At 29.9% G+C, this 20000-nt stretch overlaps 1 protein-coding gene across 8 annotated transcripts in view; it reads right to left on the reverse strand.

Annotated features, from left to right (window-relative positions):
• usp (retinoid X receptor ultraspiracle) overlaps positions 1-20000 on the reverse strand; it is a 50995-nt gene that overhangs the window by 13722 nt on the left and 17273 nt on the right. For 3 of the 8 annotated variants that reach the window (XM_035873024.2, XM_085661718.1, XM_085661716.1), the window contains exon 2: positions 13793-14513. The exons of 2 other annotated variants lie outside the window; for them this stretch is intronic. In XM_035873024.2, coding sequence (XP_035728917.1) covers positions 13793-13877 — 85 coding nt within the window. In that variant the 5' untranslated portion in view covers positions 13878-14513. Of the gene's footprint in view, positions 1-13792; positions 14514-18262; positions 18455-20000 lie in introns of those variants that run through there. 3 more of the 8 variants (XM_085661717.1, XM_085661719.1, XM_035873023.2) reach the window with 3 other exon arrangements.

The following is a 20000-nucleotide window of genomic DNA, read 5'->3' on the forward strand; positions in this document are numbered from 1 at the left end:
TTATTTTCTTTCCTTTCGTAGATAGACACGTTGAAGGCTTAAGGAAGAAAGTGAGCGTAAGTTGAACGTCAAAGTTCGACCTTAAAAGGGTCAAGTCTCTAGGTGAAAAACGTTTCAAGCCGTGCAATGAACTCCTACGGCGGCATTACAAATGATAAAATCGCGTGGAACATTAAGGGTGGGCACGTCCATTAGCATTGGACATTAAAAGCTTCATGTTTTGTTTCTTACTTTCTTTTTTTTTTTTTTGTTCTTGACAATATCGTGCGACTAACATATTATTTCCTCAGAGTAAAAACTTTCATTAATACGTTTCAAACGAATTATCCAACAAATTTTATAGATATTACAAATTACGGAAAAGGAAGAATATAACAAATTAAAATAAAACAAAAAAACAAAAAGAAATAATAATAAAGAATGCAACATTTCATTACATTTTAAAATACAATACGCGAAGATTTTTTTAATAATATTCCTTGTTCACGTAGTTAACAAAAAAAATTTTTTTCTTTCTTAAACTTAAAAAAAAAAAAGAAAAAAAAAGAAAGAATAGAAAAAGAAAAAGAAAAAGAAAGAAAGAAAAAAGCAAAAAACAAAAAAGAAAAAAGAAAAATAATAATAATAATAACAAACAAACAAAAAAAATCAACGCAATGATCGATTTATTTATAAAAAAGAAAAAAAAAATATATATATATATATATATATACATAAATATATAATATTTTTTTAATATAAATAGATACATTTATAATATATAAATATAATTGGATCGGAAAAATGTTTAAAGATATCTAAATAATGTATAAAAATTGATACTTGATATAACAATATATTTATATTAAAAAAATAATTCGAATCGTATCGAATCGTATCGTATCGTATCGTATCGTATCGTATCGTATCGTATTGAGTTGAGTCGAGTCAAGTCGAGTCGAGTCAAGTTGTGTACGAGTAAAAGAAAGAAAGTAAAAGAAAAACTTCGTCGAAGTCGAGAATATCGTTGGAGGAGCATCGAGAGAAGCTGGTAGAACGAGGGATATATAACTCGATGCAGCGAGACTGAGTCGTTAACACGAGCGGTGCACGTTCCACGATCCAAGGCGCTAAGTTTAGATCCCGATGTGTACGTGTGCATAAGCGGTGAATTAAGAAAATACTCGTTGAATGCATCCAGGCGGTATAGTATATCCTCTCTCTCTCTCTCTCTCTCACTCTCTCACTCTCTCTCTGTCTCTGTCTCTGTCTCTCTCACTCTCATTCTTTCTTCGTCTTTCTCCTTTTTTATCAGATGGATTTACTATGAAGAACTAAGGATAAATTATTGATCGATAGTTAAGAGGTAGATCATTAAGCTGCGTCATCGTTAATATTAAGTGATCTATCATCGAGACAAAGTCGCCATTTTCATTTATCTCGATCGAATTAATAATAAAGATCTACGTAATGCGTCATAGATAAAAAACGAGAGAATAAAAGATTTATTTTCATCGAAATATTTAACATTTAATTGTTATCATTTAAAATATTTACATGATATATCGATACGATCGATTTAATTACGATATACCAAGATGATCTATATGATCTATATGATAATATACATATATAAATATATATAGTTGGGTTTCTATTCCATCGTGTATACATACATACATACATACATACATATACATACGTATACATGTACGTACTTTAGGGGCTTTAAAGGTAAGATTAGATATAGTAATCTGTAACTAGAAACATGATTTTTCAATGATCGACGTTACATACCGAGGACAGGAGACTTTTTACGATGGTGACGTCACCGTCTGACAATTTGAACGCTCTTCCGAAACTGAAAACCAGTTTCCCGCGCAGAGAGTAGCTCTGTTCTCTCTCTCTCTCTTTCTCTTTTTCTTTTTCTTTTTCTCTCTCTCTCTCTCTCTCTCTCTCTCTCTCTCTCTCTCTCTCTCTCAGAAGGAGGAGGAGGAGGAGAATGAAGATGAGGAGGAGAACTAAACGTCTTTAAGAGCACAACCAAGCCGCCATAGAACTCTTCAATGATCATCTCGAACTCATTTGAACGAGATTTTAGATCATTTTACATACATACATACATATATATACATATATATATATATATATATATATATATTTCTGCAATGTCAAGTTTTTCTTCTTTTTTCTTTTTTCTTTCTTTCTTTTTTTTTTTTATTTCTTCATAAATGATCTTCATTTTAACGATTCATAAAATTTTTCAATGTCTTCAAATTTAAAACACGTTTGATTTATGACATTTTTTTTTTTTAGTATTCTCGTTTCTTTCACTTAAATATATTTAAGTATTTATATATATACATATATATATATATATATATATATATATATATATATATGTATGTATGTACATAGGTCTCCTTTTTTTCCGCGTGATAAAATTCTCAAGAGTTTTCTGCACGCCACCACTGCCACCGGATATACCGAATACTTACACAGAGAAAATATTTAACGATCGTTGCATGTGCAACAACCCACGCAAGTGAACGCACGTACATACATACATACATACATAAATATGTACGTATAAAAGCCGATCGTAGTACGAAAATAGTGGCTGTCCCTGGCGTCCTGAGTCCTTGAAGGCATAAACTTCAAGGAAACCGTCAGGATTTCAAACTTCTTTCGATAAAAGACGAATAAAACCTTACCGGTGCAGGATCGAGAAAAGAATTGAAGGTGATAAGAGGTATGATATAAAAGCTCGCGCGGGTCAAGGATCCTTTTTTATTTTTCGATGATCTACGATAATGAAATGTTCTTCCCTAAAAAAAAAAAAAAAAAAAAAAAAAAAAAATTATTCTTTTTCTTATCGTTTTCAATGAACAACGAGATCCTCATAACTTTTCCGACAAATGTCACATTAATAATAATAATAATAATCAAAGATTTTTATTGTATAAGAATCGTTGTATTCGAGAAAGACATGAGAAAATTTTTCATGATTAATAATTTCCATGAAAAGGAAAAAGAAGACAAAAAAAAACAAAAGCAAAAGCAAAAGAAAAGAAAAAAGAAAAGAAAGAAAATGAAATCGATCTATCGAGAAATTAATATTTCTCCGTCAGGTCCAAGTATCTCGTATTATAACTCGAAGGTAATAGAAATAACCTAATGATGTTAAATAAAATATAATTAAATAATTTTCATCGGATTAATTATAATAGATAAACAATTTTTCAATATAATCGTTTCGTTTTCATTTTCGCTCTCGTTTTCACCTTTTAATTTTCAAGGTCGCAGTACGTTAAAACCTTCTCGATAAGAAATAAACGTGGCCGAAGGTTGGATCGTATACCCACAATGTGTATATATATATATATACGTACACACACACATATATATATATATGTATGTATATATGTATACTCGTCGACGATGACGAGTTGAACTCGTCCAGCTCGTTTACGTTGGATCGATGAAGCAAGTACACATTGGTTGGGGCCGAGAGCGTAGTATCGTACGGCCCTGAAAGTGCAGAGGAGGCCGATCTATATGCAGCTGTACTTTATATAGAGCAGCGTGCCATGCACAGGGCAACTTGCTCTGCTACCCGGGTCACCGGGAGAAGGTCACGGGGTCGCGATTTCATCCTGGCTGCACTTACAACGACGAAGACGATGAACGTGGCCACGTGGGCGTTCAGCTGCATAGTTCTATCTCTTTCTATCTAACTATCTCTATCTCTCTCTCTCTCTCTCTCTCTCTCTCTCTATCTATCTCCCTTCCTCTCTTCATCTCTTTCTTTCTTTCTTTCTCAGTTTACACGTTGTTATTAGTGTGATTTTCCTATCGCGTGTCTCTTTCTAACTCATATTACAGACTATTAGAGTGATTTTCCTCTCTCTTTCTCTCTCTTTCTTGTTTCTATCCTTACTTCCGATCGACCTCAACCTACGCCACTCTCATGAATGTTCCTTATGCTTGAGAAATGATCTTTAGAAATTGCCTTTTTTCTTTTTTTTTTTTTTTCTTTTTTTATTCATTTACCCTTTAAAAATATCCTATATACGATAAAAATCTTCTAATCGTCGATAATATCTCTCTTCTTGGTTCTTCTTTCTTTTTTTTTTATTTTTTTTTTTGTTTTTTTTTTTTTTTCTTTTTTTTTATTCTTATCAATTTTTTTTTCCTCCGTTAAATGTCATTCATAATAATTGCAATTTTCCACATGCGTTCTAATCATTGATAATATCTCTCTCTCTCTCTCTCTCTCTCTTTTTATTTTTTACGTCATATTCATAATAAAATCATTGAAAATTGTAACCTTTCATTATATCTTCTATATACACTCTAATTAGTGATAATATCTTCTTCTTTTTCTTCTTTTTATTTCCATTTTTTTTTCTTTTTTTTTTTTTTTCTTTCATTTTTTATGTTACATTCATAGTAATTGCAAATGTTAACCTTTTTAAAATCATCTATGTATCTGTCTGATCATCGATAAAATTTCTTTCTTCTTCTCCTTTTTTTTTTTCTTTTTTTTTGTTTGTTTTTTTTTTTTTTTATACGTCATATTTATAATATATTTATCGAAAATATTTAACATTTTCAAAATCTTTTCTTTTAAATGGACTCATCTTCTCTGATAATTAACAAAATGTCTCTTCTTTCTTTTTTTCCTCTTTTTCTTTTTTTTTTTTTATCTTTTATACTTTCATATTTTTCAATTTCATTATTTCATATCGTATTCATATTAATCGAGATAAGTTCTACAAAAATCAAATATCATTGAAAGAGCTTTTGAAATGAAAGAGTATCCTAAAAAAAAAAAAAAAAAAAAAGAAAAAAAGAAAAGAAAAGCAAGAAAGAAAGAAAGAAAGGAAGAAAAAAGAAAAAAAAAAAAAAAAAAGAAAAACCAAAGAAGTTTTTACAGAAAACTTCTTTTAAAAGTTAAATATAATATTTAATACATCAATACGATACGTATATATGCATCATATACCGTATCCCGATTTATTACAACTTGAAACATTCTTATTCATTTCTTTAAGTTTCTATAGTCACGTTGGTAAAGAATAAATTAACATAGCAGAAATGTCCTTGCATGTTGCATCAATATCAGGGCGAAGGCCGTGAGATTCTCGTGATTTCAAACAGGTACATAAACGTAGACACTAGTATAGGACAATAGAAATGTTAGTATTGGTTTATGGTTAAAACGTTTGCTGGTGTTCAACGAAGCGTGTCCGATCTCACAGTTACGATTTTACGGCAAAATAATTGGATCGTTTTTCTTTTTCGGATGAAAGAAGAAAAATGAAAAAAAAAAAAAAAAAGGAAAAAAGAAAAAAAGAAAAAAGGAATAAAAAGAAAAAAAAAAAAGAAAGAAAGAAAGAAAGAAAAGAGAGAAAATTTCTTTTCGTTTTTAATTAAAGTACATTTTCAAGGTCGAATAAAAGTGAGCGCGCGCGCTCGCGAGAAAAAGAGAGAAGAGGAAGTTCAACTCTGATAAGATCGAAAAAGAAAAAGAAAAAAAAAAAGCAAGAAAAAAGGAAATTTAATGCTATGGTGATATAACAAATATATATATATATATATATATATATATATATATATATATATATATGTATATAATGTAACACGTGTTAAATATTATTTTTCGTGTAAAAATCACGCACGTGACATGCGGTACAAAAGACAGGCGTGCCCGCGTACAGAATCACGTTTTACACCTTGACACGTGCAGATAATTCTTGCACGACCAGCTAAGAGAACAACTAACATGTTTCTATTTGTATTCCTAAGAGAAATATCTCTCTCCCTCTCTTTCTCTCTTTCTCTCTTTCTCTCTCTCTCTCTCTCTCTCTCTCTCTCTCTCTCTCTCTCTCTCTCTCTCTCTCTCAATATTTTATTTAATTATTTCTTTCTTACCTTTTTTTTTCTTTTCTTTTTTTTTTATATATAAAAACTTATATCACCATGAATTCAGAGTAAATAAAAATAATAATATGTATCGTCGTGACGACGTGAAATTTTTGTTAGATAAAATTAATAATAATAATATATCGTTATTATATTAAATAAATAAATAAATAAATATATTATTATTGTTATTATTATTATTATTATTATTATTATTATTATTATTATTATTATTATTAAATATAATTTTGCATATGTATATCATGAGTATCATGAAATCATTGATATATAAAATACCGATAATATCGAAGATATAATAATTCATAATAATATTATCACAATATTATCAAGTATAATATTAAATATATACATACATACGTATCCATGATATATAATCATGTATATGGAATTTTTATTATATGAAATATTATAATTAATAATAATAATAATAATAATAATAATGATAATAATAATAATAATAATCATTGTCGGTATTAATGACGTGAGATTTTTCATTATATAATATTTAATTTTTTATATTCAACGAGAAATCTTTCTCATGTATTTAAATTTATTATTAACTTCTTGAAAATATTTTGAATATATCTTGTTATTAGCATGAACATTATATTATATTTACAGCTCGTCGTTATCCATCGAGTTTTGATTATCCTATTAAAACTAGTCTCATCATGAGAATCAAGCACTCTCTCTCTCTCTCTCTCTCTCTCTCTCTCTCTCTCTCTCTCTCTCTCTCTCTCTCTCTTTCTCTCTCTTCCCCCGCCTCTCCTCTCTCATTATATTCAGAATAGTTTCGTAACGAGCATTGAACCGTTGCATACATATACATAAATCACTATCAGCATAGTGAATAATATCAGCAATTATACGATACAGTTATGAGTCTTCAATCAATAAGTATAATTATTAACATATTCACCGAAAGAGAGAGAGAGAGAGAAAGAGAGAGAGAGAGAGAGAGAGAGAGAGAGAGAGAGAGAGGGAATTATTTTTAATTTAATTTATTTGTTTAACAACACATATTTCAACATTATTGAAATTATGATAATTTAAATTAAAGAAGAAGATTGGCTATGATCTCTCTATGATGATTAATGCGTTGTCTTTTTATTATTATTATTATTATTATTATTATTATTATTATTATTATTATTATTAAACTTAAATTTATTATTAAATTTAAATTTTACACGCAAAATATTTGTTTATAATTACATTAAAATTTATTATAAATTAATTTATATATTTTTCAGTATAGAAGCACGATGAACAAATAAATCTTTTATTTCGAATTTTCTACTCGAATTTGTATTTTTCTTTTCTTTCTTTCTCTCTCTCTCTCTCTCTCTCTCTCTCTCTCTCTCTCTCTCTCTCTCTCTCTCTCTCTCTCTCTTTATATCGTTCATACATGCACAATGAATAATGCACGTTAAATAGCCTAATTAAAATTTGTTATCGTATCGTCATAAAAAGCGTATCGATTATAACGAAATTTCATTTGAGTCGAGTACAAATATTAGAAATTTTTTTTGTTTTGTTTTTATTTTCAAGAAATTATAAATACAAGTAAAAGTATGTACGGACAGATTACATCGACACATAAAACACATTAGAAAGATAAGAGTAATTATATTATTAATTTAAATAATTGATGGTTTAATAATATTTGATGTGAACGTGGCTTTAGATACGCAATCGTAGATGTTGTTAACATCTCGAGGTAGGATTCCATGCGTTTCGTTACGTCAACGAAACAATGCAAAGGCCGCGGATTGTCAGGGTGAAAGACGGTGATATTAGTGGAAGCTCACGGCTCTGCGTAGTCACACGTATGCACATTGCGCGCGTGCACGTTCTCAGGATCTTAATGCGTGCACGCACGCATATATATATATATATATATATATATATATATATATATATATATGCATACATACACACACATAGAGATATACGGACACATACTCTCATGTATTTGCGTAATAGACATATCTTTAATCGGTCACTAACCACAACACATGATCCTCACCAACGTGACTATAATAAATGATCGTTTCCTGTAAAACATTGTAAATACTTACTTTTTCATTTCTCTAGCATCTATACGTACATGTGTGGATACATACACACACACATACATACATACATATATATATATATGTGTGTATATGTGTATATGTACCGAGGTAATACATATATATACAAATATTTATAGCAAGATATAGCTTGGAAAAATTATAGCAGATAATGATCGAAAATTTTTATATATAATTTCAATTGGTTATATTTATTATATTTTCTTAGCTGGATCGAATGAATGTCTCTAGTGAATTTCATTTGTTTTTGTTTTATATACATATATAAAAAAAAAAAAAAAGAAAAAAAAAGAAAAAGAAGAAAGAAAAAGAGAATAAGACGATTCTTGAGTATTTCAGAAATTACTATTATGAAATAATTAAAGAATTTTTCTATAAAATTTTGACAGATCGAATTATTAGATTTAATCACGACACGCACAGATATTAATCAGAATTTATTGTTATTATTGAATAGAAGATAATATACATCTATCCATATACATATATATATGTATATATATGAATAGATAATATATATAAAAATAAAAAATAAAAAAAAAATAAAAATATATACATTATATCAATTTAATCGCGCACGTAGATAAATCCAGATTAATTTTTTTTGCAATGAAAAAAAAAGAGAAAAAAATTTTGAGAGAGAGAGAAAGAGAGAGAGAGAGAGAGAAAGAGAGAGAGAGGGAGATAGGGGGAGAAAAAGAAAAAGGGAAAAGAAAAAAAGAAAAAAAGAAAAAAAGAAAAAAAAGAAATGAAGCAGAACATAATCGAATGCATCACATAAAATAGAACTGCATAGAATTTTCATCCAGCTGCGATTGTTTATCATTATTTCTGTACGTGTTCCTCTCATATTACACCTCCAATGCTAAACTCGTTCTCCATAATTCCATCGTCTCTTTCTCTCTCTCTCTCTCTCTCTCTCTCTCTCTCTCTCTCTCTCTCTCTACTCTCTTTCTCTCTCTCTACTCTCTTTCTCTCCCTCTCTCTCTCTCTGTCTGCTCTTCTTTCTCTCGGTGTGACAAGCAACAAGGGGAGATAACAAATAGCGAACGTCACTCGTGTCGCAGAATGAAAGTTAAAAAAAAAAAAAAGAGAGAGAGAAAGAAAAAAAGACACAGAGAGAGAGAGAGAGAGAGAGAGAGAGAGAGAGTGAGAGAGAGAAAGGGAGAGAATACGATAGAAGTATATAGTATGTTAGAAAAGGAAGGAGATAGAGTACAGTACGACTGAACGTGTGCGAATGTAATTCAGTACAAGGCATCATCGTGTCGTCACACACAGTGGATACATAAACATATATCTATACGTATGCACTTAAACGCATACTCATGTACATATATAAAAACTCACACACATATACACAAACACATATATGTATCATTGCATCGAACGAGTAACAGATATGTATAAGTGTATATGTGAAACACTTCACGGCTCGTTCACATTGGTGCCAAGGTTGAGCTCGAACGATCTCATTGGTCAAACCAGCAACACTGCACAAGCCAGCCCCCACAAGATATATATATATATATATATATATATATATATATATATATATACATACGCACAAATATATACATGCGTATACGCATATATAAGTAGATACATACGTTCATACACGTACAAAGAAAGATAGAAGAAGAAGAAGAAGAAGAAGAAGAAGAAGAAGAAGAAGAGGAGGAGGATAGAAGAAAGATACGCGAATCGTTTCTTTCTACGTGGGTGTGGTGCAATAAATGTGTGTTACGTTTCTCTCGTCTTAGGGTCTAGGCTAATATAAACGAATAGAATTAGATACTAGAGAACAATTCATAAGAAAGGGTGAATTGCACTCACTTTCGATTTCATATGACATCTTCTTCGAGACAAATCTCATTAACTCTCTCTCTCTCTCTCTCTCTCTCTCTCTCTCTCTCTCTCTCTCTCTCTCTCTCTCTCTCTCTCTTTCTCTCTCTTTCTCTCTCTTTCTCTCTATCTTTATATATATATATTTCTCTATCTATCTATCTATCCATTTATCTACCTATCCATCTATCCATCTATCTCTCTCGTATTCGAGGTGAAAATAATTGACAGGAGAAGGTGTTACATAAAGTAAAGAGAGAGGGTTGTTAAATGATGTGTAAAGAGGGGAGGAGATTTTATGAATAACCTCACATTTTTCTTCTCTATCTTTTCTTCTCTCTCTCTCTCTCTCTCTCTTTTTCTCTCTCTCTTTCTCTCTCTCTCTCTCTCTTACACACACCATACTTACGAGCAATATTTTAACGTTATTTTCTTCTTCTTCTTTTTGTTTTTTTTTTAAGTTTTAATTTTTTTTTTCTTTTTTTTTTTTGAAGCATCAAAACTGATTCACAAAATTGCAATGACAAATTTATCGTTTGATTATATATTTATATCTAATTAAATTTTTTTCATACACTTCATACACATAGATAAATATATGTATAAATTTATCACAAGAGGTGTATGATTTATGTCTGTGTATAAAAAAAAAAAAAGAATAAATGAAGTGTAATTAAACATAATTCCTTTTTCCTTTTTCTTTTTTTTGCTTTTCTTTTCTCTTTATTTTTCTTTTTTATGAATAAAAACAAGGAAACAAGACACGATAATGGCACATGAAAGCGTCACTATCGTCACGTGGATCGATGGATGCATAAAGCGTAATTTAGCAAAAGGTGTGTGTAACACGATCGATAAGTTTGTTCGTTGAAACGATCAACATCGTTTATCGCTGACGATCGAGATGACGCGAGAGAACATTCATCTTCCTTTGGTCTTTCGCGTGGTGCATGTAACTACATACATACATACATATATATATATATATATATATATATATATATATATACACGCGACGATGAATAACCGTTAAAAATATATAAACGTCAAATAAGAATGATCGATCGTTACACCTCGATATCATTACATGATAACTTGGACTTTCACGCGACTATCACGAACGTACAACGTCCACGATTATAATTATCGATTATAATAATTATTATTATTATTATTATTATTATTATTATTATTATTATTATTATTATTATTATTATTATTATTATTATTATTATTATTATTATCATAAAAGAAGATATGCACATAATCATCTAACAACGTTACGTTCGATTCAGTCTAATCTTTAACAAATATGCAACAAATAATTCATTGCCAAGTTTATAATCTCCTGCAAAACACTTAATAGAAGTTTTAAAATTTGATTATTTGTTTTTGCTTTTTTTTGTTAATAAAAAAGGAAAAAAAACAAAAGAAAAAAAAAGAATATTACGACAGTCGAATAAATTATATTATTTATATATCACGAATTTTATTATGTTTCTCGTTAAATTATTTGCGAATAATTATTTTAATTACATTTACTATTATTATTATTATTATTATTATTATTATTATTATTATTATTATTATTATTATTACTTAATATATATATATATATATATATATATATATATATATATTTTTATATTATATTCAAATACTGTTGCTATAAGTATGATAATCATTTTTTAAAACATTATACTTATACATTGGATTCATTCGAAGCTTTAATTATTATTCAAGAATCTCATGCTAACGTGTAACATACAATTATATCGAGAATAAAGTAATAGAGAAAGACAGAGAGTTTATGAAAAAAAAAAAAGAAAAAAAAAGGAAAAAAGAAAAAAAAAAGAAAAAAGAAAAAAGAAAAGAGAGGAAGAAAAGAGAAAAGTGTAGAAGAAGAAAAAATAAACCGAATAAAGCGACTTTATCATCGCAAGAGAGTCACGGAGTTGACGCGCGTGCTGTAAAGCAATATGGGTGCGAGATAAGGCACGAAAAGGCTCATAAATCGTAGCGTGCTTGGGTACAGATAAGGAGGCACATTGGCGTGACCTTGATGTTACCGCCGCAACCAAGTGCGCTTACTTGTGCAAGAGAGAAAGAGATAGAGAAAGAGACAGACAGAGAGAGAGAGAGAGAGAGAGAGAGAGAGAGAGAGAGAGAGAGAGAGAAAGAGAGAAAGACTTCTTTAAGGCTGCTATTGCTGTTGTTGCTATTCCTGTTGCTGCTGCTTCTGCTGCTGCTTTTAAAGTTTGCCAAATGATAAGGATAACTCGAACGGAACGTAAAAAACGCAATTATTCGTTAATTATCCACAAATTATACCATTCATGTCTCAATAGCTAACCTTCAACCCTTACGTATTACAATTAACCAATACATTTTTACGTATATTTTAGTATATGTATATGTATATGTGTGTGTATGTGTATATATCTTGAAACGTAATATACACTGTAATCATTAATAATACACTTTAAATCATTTCATAATTATATTAAATCTTTTTTTTTATTTATTTATTTTTTTTTTTTATTTTTTTTTTTTTTTAATAGATTGTTATTAACATTTCTTTGATCTTTGTTTCTCTTCGAAATTATGCAAGACACACACACAAAAACATAAAATCTTATGAAAAATATAAAATGTATTAAACGTAAAGAATAATTTCAAAGTTATAAATATGATTATTATTATTATTATTAAGAATTTGTCTATCGATTACGTATTACCTTAGAGATCGTGTATGTTTTTTTTTTCTTTTTTAAATATATATATATATATATATATATATATATATATATATATAAAATGTAGTTGTTTCACGTAACGAATATTTTTGAAGTCATTAAATATATATACATAGATAAAGTGTCTAATCCTGTATACAAACAAACGTATATTATTGTCATATTGTTATCAGTCGACCCGCAGAAACGATTTGGTGAGTCATTTTGAAACAACGCGTTCCGTTAAGAGTTACACGTAAGTTCGTAAACGTAAGATAGAAAAACCAAACACCTTATGATTTTCTGATTGTTAGAAAAAGAAAAAATTTTACCGATAATAACTCGTGATTTTATCGATATTAATATTCATAGAAATAATTACATTCGTCGATCTATTCAGGAAATCTTTATATGAATGAAAACATATCTCTTTCTCATGCTTTCTACTTCTACTTTATATATATATATATATATATATACACAAGGGCATAATGTGTAAGTAGATAAGTAGAAGTTAATCAGACAAAGCGAAAAATATCGACTTATTATTGTTAGAAGAGCCTTGGGAATGCCGCTAATCACTTGTCGCTCATTAATAGGCGTTAATTATTATCATTTGCGAGTATCCGCGATTCGCGAGTTCACCTTTCAATATGTATATAAATATTATCTCGAGTATGCGCGAATTGAAAAATTTTTCTCGACGTTGAAAACAAACTGATTTCTTTTCCTTCCTTTCTCTTTATTTGCCTTTTGTTTTTTATTTCTTTTCTTTTTCTTTTTCTTTTTTTTTTTTCAACCTACGTATCACTTGCAGACAAGAAAATTATATTTACAATAAGATAATAAATATTAACAATTTTTAACAAAGCTTTTATTTCTTGTATGCGCTTCGATATTTAGGGGGGGGGGGGAGAAAAAAAATTATTATTATTATTAAAAAAAAGTCATCATTTGAAATGTCGAGTCACATTCGACAAGTTAATTTATATCACACACATATACACACATATATATATATATATATATATATATATATTCATATATATGTGTGTGTATGAATATTTTTTTCTTGCTCGCAGACTGTAAAAAAAAAAAGAAAAAATAAATAAATAAATAAAAAAGAGAAACAAAAAAAAAAAATTAGAAGAAACACAAAAAATAATTGTCGATTAGTTTTGTACGTACAGGTGTTACCGCGTGCCCAATGTTGAGCTTGCGTTCCCTGGATAATGGCCGTCACGGACATCATAGGTTTCTCCTTCTTCATCATCTTGATGGTTCTTCTTGTCTTCCAACACGAATTTCTTTGAATATACAGCCACACACACAGGCACACGCACACACACGCACGCACACACACACTCTACACGACACTATCCTTTTTTCTTTTTTCAATTATCTCAACAGTCTTTCATTTTCAATATCCTTTATATTTATTTATCTATTTATTTATTTATTTATTTATTTATTTATTTATGTTTTCCTTCTTTTCTATCTCTTTTTTGTCCCTTTCTTTTCTTTCTCACTTTTATTTCTTTTATGTATTTTTGCTCTTCTCTCCTTTCTTTCTTTATTATTATTATTTTTTATTTATTTATTTATTCATTTATTTATTTCTTTTTTTCTTTTTTCTTCAAAACAGGATTATCTTCTTCGTCGTTCACCGGTGAATACCATCCACATGAACATTCACATAAGTTCGTAATTTTTCACTAAACTTTTGGTATCAATTTGGTATACGGATAATTCACTGCACTGTTCTAATCTCTTTGGTTCGTTCCTTAACACGAGTAATATTAATAATAATAACAATAATAATAATAATAATATTATTAATAATAATAATAAGAATAATAAATTGTCATTGGAGTTCGTTCTTCTTCGTTAAATTTTTTTAAGAATTTCTCTAAGGGTAAAAGAAAAGGATGGATTATGAGGATAAATCTGACGAAAGAAAATGAACTTTAAGAGAGAAAGAGGGAAGAGAAAGAGAGAAAGAAAAAGAGAGAAAGAGAGAGAGAGAGAGGAAGAGAAAGGAAAGGCCCCACCTAATTAGTCAGGAGCATAAATGAGCTGGTAGCATAATCTTCATTGCAATCCAACGTCTCGAAGCAATAACTTATGACCGTAAGACAACGATTAACCTTGAGTTAATTATACATATATATGTACTTAGAATCGTTGATAAAACGTAAGGAGAAACAAAAATTTATACATACATAAATACATACATACATACATACATATATATGTGTATATATATATATATATATATATATAAAAGAAAATAAAAGAAGAAAGAAGCATACTTGAGCGCGTACATGTACTTAGATAGGACTTCGATATAGGATTTTTCCGTATTTTTTTTTTCTTTATTCGAGCTAATTAAAAAGTTTTTAGTATTTATATTAACGTTATTATATATATATATATATATATATATATATATATATATATATTTATTTTTCTCAATTTTATCTTAATAAATATCTAATCTAATTTATTAATTAATTTTCTCAACTAAGAAACACGTTTTATATCGACGTAATATAATATATAGATATGCATGCATCTCTAATTTATCTATTATATATATATATATATATACTTATTTATGTTTGTATACATTATATATACGTATGTATGTACACGGAATGAATGGTATTCTCTGACTCGTCGATGATGTGTGCAACAGTGTCGTTCGATGCGGATGTGCATAGAATAGAAAGAGTGAAAAAGGCACATGTGGACGAACGTGAGCACCGATATAATTACCAGCTCTCGAATGTTACATAAGCATTGTTCTTTTACATTGACATGATCGTAGAAGAGCTAACGTCTAATCTTCCTTTTTGTAATGAACACGTGCAAGTTAAACTTTTATCGATATGTTCTATGAACCGTACACTTTTCCCTATAGTCTTTCTCTCTCTTTTTTTTTTCATCCTTGCTATTATAATCCAGCTGTATCATATACCTATGTATATATATATATACATAAATTATGTCATATATGATATATATTCTACTATATAATAAAATGTATAACACGTATATATACATATATAAATATATATATATATATATATATAAAATATTATGTATTAAGAGAGAAACGATCAGCTGATTCTGTATCGTTACAGCTGAATTAACGAAATTATATCAACAAGTGTGATTTCTTATATTAATTAAGATCGATGACATAACGGCAAAATATTCAAAGATCATAATCGATCATTCTCATAAGATCATTCTTATGTTCGAAATGGAATAACATTATTGGCGTCCTAAAACCACCACTACTATTCACCAACATCACCATCGTCAATGCCGAGGTTGAAGTTCAAGGTTAATACCGAGAGTCTACGCCGCCACGACGGCAGTCGTCGTAGTCCCATGGCGGAAGGCAGATCGATATCTAACGGGTGTCTCGACGAGACTTAAAGCACGTCAAAAGTTCATCGTATCCGGCGTGGGCGAGGCTAGCAAGTAAACTTCTCGTATTAAAAAAGAAAAAAAATATAAAAAAATAAAAAAAAAAGGAAAAAAAAAGAAACGTATATTTCAACGACTGTGACGTATGTCCTTTTATCGTACGATCTATACGTACGTATAGAAATGAGACAGAATGAGAGAAAGAGGGACAGAGTGTGTGAGAGAAAGAAAGAGAGAGAGAGAGAGATAAAGAGAGACGGACAGAAAGACGAACGAAATGTATTTTTCCGCACTGATGATACGCGTTTTACGCGACGGAAAATATATCTACATCAACGTGATACGTTCTGTTCTTGTCTGACCTCGAGGGAACTGCGCAGAAACGACCTAGACTGAATTTGGCAACGAGCTGGCCAGACTGCACGCCTGATATTCTCTCTCTCTCTCTCTCTCTCTCTCTCTCTCTCTCTCTATTTTTCTCTCGACGACAAGAGAGAGAGAGAGAGAGAGCCCTCTCGATACCCTTTCCTTTTTTATTTCACATATTTTCAAGATTTTTCTATCATTCTTTTCAACCCACTACATTCCCCCACGTCTTTCCAATATTAATCATTCTATCTTTTAGATCATTTTTAACGAATTAAGTTTGTTTATTATGTTTAAGATTCTTCTTTTCTTTTTTTGTTCTTTTTTTTTTTGTTTTTTTTCTCTTTCTCTAAGATCCTCGTCCTTTCAAAAGTCACTCTTTTCTTGATCTAATATGAACGATCTAATAGATGACTAATCGACTAATTTTTTTTCTACGATGTTAGAGGATTTTTTTTCTTTCTTCTTCTTTTTCTTGCTTGTTTATTTGTTTGTTTGTTTGTTTGTTTTTCTTTGTTTTTATAATCAAAGATCTTCCTTCACCTTCGAAATCGTTATCTCTATCTTCGATCGTTTCTAATCGACTATATATGTTTCTATTATTTCAAAGACTTCACCTCACCACCCCCCCTCCCTCCGAAAAAATTTTCAATCTTTCAATAAGTCACTATCTCGATAATATTTCAAACGACTACAATTTCGAACAATTTTCTTTTTTTCTTTTTACAATTTCTTTTTTTCGTAGATTGTCACATTCACTATAAGTCATTATTTTTCGTCAATAACTACTGATCAATTAATCTTTTTAAAATAATTATTTCTCGATCATTAACGAACGAAATTAATGGGAAAGAACATATGGAATACGTATACGACATACGATAAACAATTATTAATATTAAAACTCGATGAAACGATCGACGTTATTGAAGATACGGTGGGTGATTGGTTACGGTGGTTTAATACGAAAAAGATCGGAGAGCGCGACTGAAAAGGGCGGAAAAAAAAAAGAAAAATAAAAAAGAATAATAAAAGAAAAAAGAAAAAAGAAAAAAAAGAAAGAAATAAAAAATAAAAAACAAAGAAAAAAGAAAAAGAAACAAACCCAGATATACCTAACGATCACGAGCGCTACCCTTTTTGTTATTGCATCGTTTTAAGATTCCAGACAGTCGAGGAGGAAGTATCAAACGTCTATACCATAAAGTACTACACAATCGCGTATCGCGATAATCCACAATGATTTCTGAATCACGATCGTCGATCGACAAGCTACGAGAATGATCCCGAGGAGAATATTATTCGAGAAAAATCTACACGTATAATATGCAACTTATCTCATTGCATTCTTGATAACTAACACGCGCACATATACACGCACGTAGACACGTATAAAAAGGAGAAATATAATTTGCAATGTATATCATTGCATTCTTGAAGAAGAGAACATACGTGCACAAGTACACGAATATACGCGCACACCTGATCTCCTATCAATTGCAACAAATTTTTTTTATATCAACAAAGTCACGTTAGAAAAGAAAAAAAAAGGCGAGAAAAAAAAACAAAAAACAAAAAACAAAAAACAAAAAACAAAAAAAAAGAATAATACGTTTATTCGCGGAGATTTTCTTGAAGAGGAAAAAGGAGAGGAAAAAAAGTAATTCATTTAAAGAAGAACAAACGAGAGGAACGAGAAAAGAATATGAGAGGCAAGGTGGGGGTTGGGGGAGGGAGCAGGGGGAAAGGAGAAAAGAAAAGAAAAAAAGGGAAAATGAAAAAGAAACAAATAAATAAAAAGAAAGAATTCAAACGATAATACGATTGGAAGGTACGGCATTGCGTGAGACTCACGTTGAATGTCATCCGAGAGCATTGATTTTAAACAACGAGCCTCAACTATCCGCGAAGGTTACTTGCATTTTAACCAATCGGATCGTAGAATGCGCAAACACACGTGCGCCACGTTACTGCTACTGCTGTTGCTGCTGATCCTACTAACTGCTACTGCTACTGCTACTGTTCCTGCTACTGCTTTTGCTCCTGCAACTGCTACTGCTGATGCTGCTAATGCTGTAGTGTTCGCCATCGTCGTTACTTCGCCTTCGCAAAGCAAGATGCACGTCGCAAAATGCCGCGAATGGAAGTAACCGGCCCGCGAGCTTCTCTCTCTCTCTCTCTCTCTCTCTCTCTCTCTCTCTCTCTCCTTATTCTTTACTCCCTTTTACGGTTCATTTTTTTCTTTTTCGCTGTTTTTTTTTTTTTTATTATTATTATTACTTTTGTTTCTTTCTCCTTTTTTCCGCCCTTTTTTTTTCGTTCTCATCCTCTCTCGTTTTATTCTATTTAATACGACCCCACCCCTCTCCATCCGTCTATCTCCCTTCCCACTACTCACAAAACAAAGATGAAAATCCGTCCGAAAAATAAATCAAAAAAGAAAATTACGGAGATCATCCGATAAAGACGATTATTGGATCGATCTAATCATATTCATACATTATATTATATTATATTATATTATTATTATATTATATTATATTATATATTATCTTATATTATATCGTATTAATTACATTATACAATATAATATAATGTATCAAATGTATCGTTCAATCAATCGATAAGATTAATTAAAATTTGTGACTTTTGACTCGAGCGAAATTTCAAAAATATTCAACACTATCATATGTATGTATTTATGTATATATGTATATATGTATGTACGTATATATGTATATATGTTTTCTGATTGAATTCCGAGAAAACTGTAAAAAAGAAAAACGTAACACACGTAATACCAGATGATTGCAAAGATTGTAAAATTGTCTCGCGATGTTTATTTCGTTTCTTCTTCTTCTTCTTCTTTTTTTTTTCTTTCTTTCTTTCTTTCTTTCGAATCGAATAAATGACATAAAATGATTTCAAAGTGTAGAAAGGGAACGACGAAAAAGTGTCAGACTGAATGTTTCAGTTAACGCTTTGAAGGAGAATCATTTCAAATTGCTTACATATAATATTATATATCGCGACGATCGTGCGAGCATCTTGCAAATTATCTCTTTGAACGCACACGCGACGTTCGCGAAGATTCTCGAGAGAAGGAAAGAGAAAGATAAAGAGAAAGAGAGAGAGAAAAAGAGAGAGAGAGAGAGAGAGAGAGAGAGAGAGTAATGAGAAAGAAAGAAAAAAAAAAAGAAAAGAGAAATAAATATATTTAAAAGAGAAAAGAAAAGCTTACTGTCACGCGAAAGTTCATTCTAGATAGGACATAACCAATCAGGATGCACTTCGTCGTATTCATTCTACACATATCTCTTTCTCTTTCTCTCGTACATAAATTAAATAACAATTTTTTCTTGCATATTATCTCAATCTTCTCAATTCTAATTTCTTAAATAAAGTAATGTTTATAACAAATGATCATTCTAGAAATAAAATTAATACGTGTAACTTGATAAAAAAAGAAAAAAAAAAAAAAAGAAAAAAAAGAAAAAAAAAAGAAAAAATGAAGAACACGCACACACATATCGATATTGCACGATTAAAGTCGACGAAATCTTTTTTCGATTGACCGTGACTACTGCATCGA

This window comes from Vespa mandarinia, chromosome 15 (genome assembly GCF_050613455.1).
Source record: "Vespa mandarinia isolate Hongniang chromosome 15, ASM5061345v1, whole genome shotgun sequence".
NCBI lineage: Eukaryota > Metazoa > Arthropoda > Insecta > Hymenoptera > Vespidae > Vespa > Vespa mandarinia.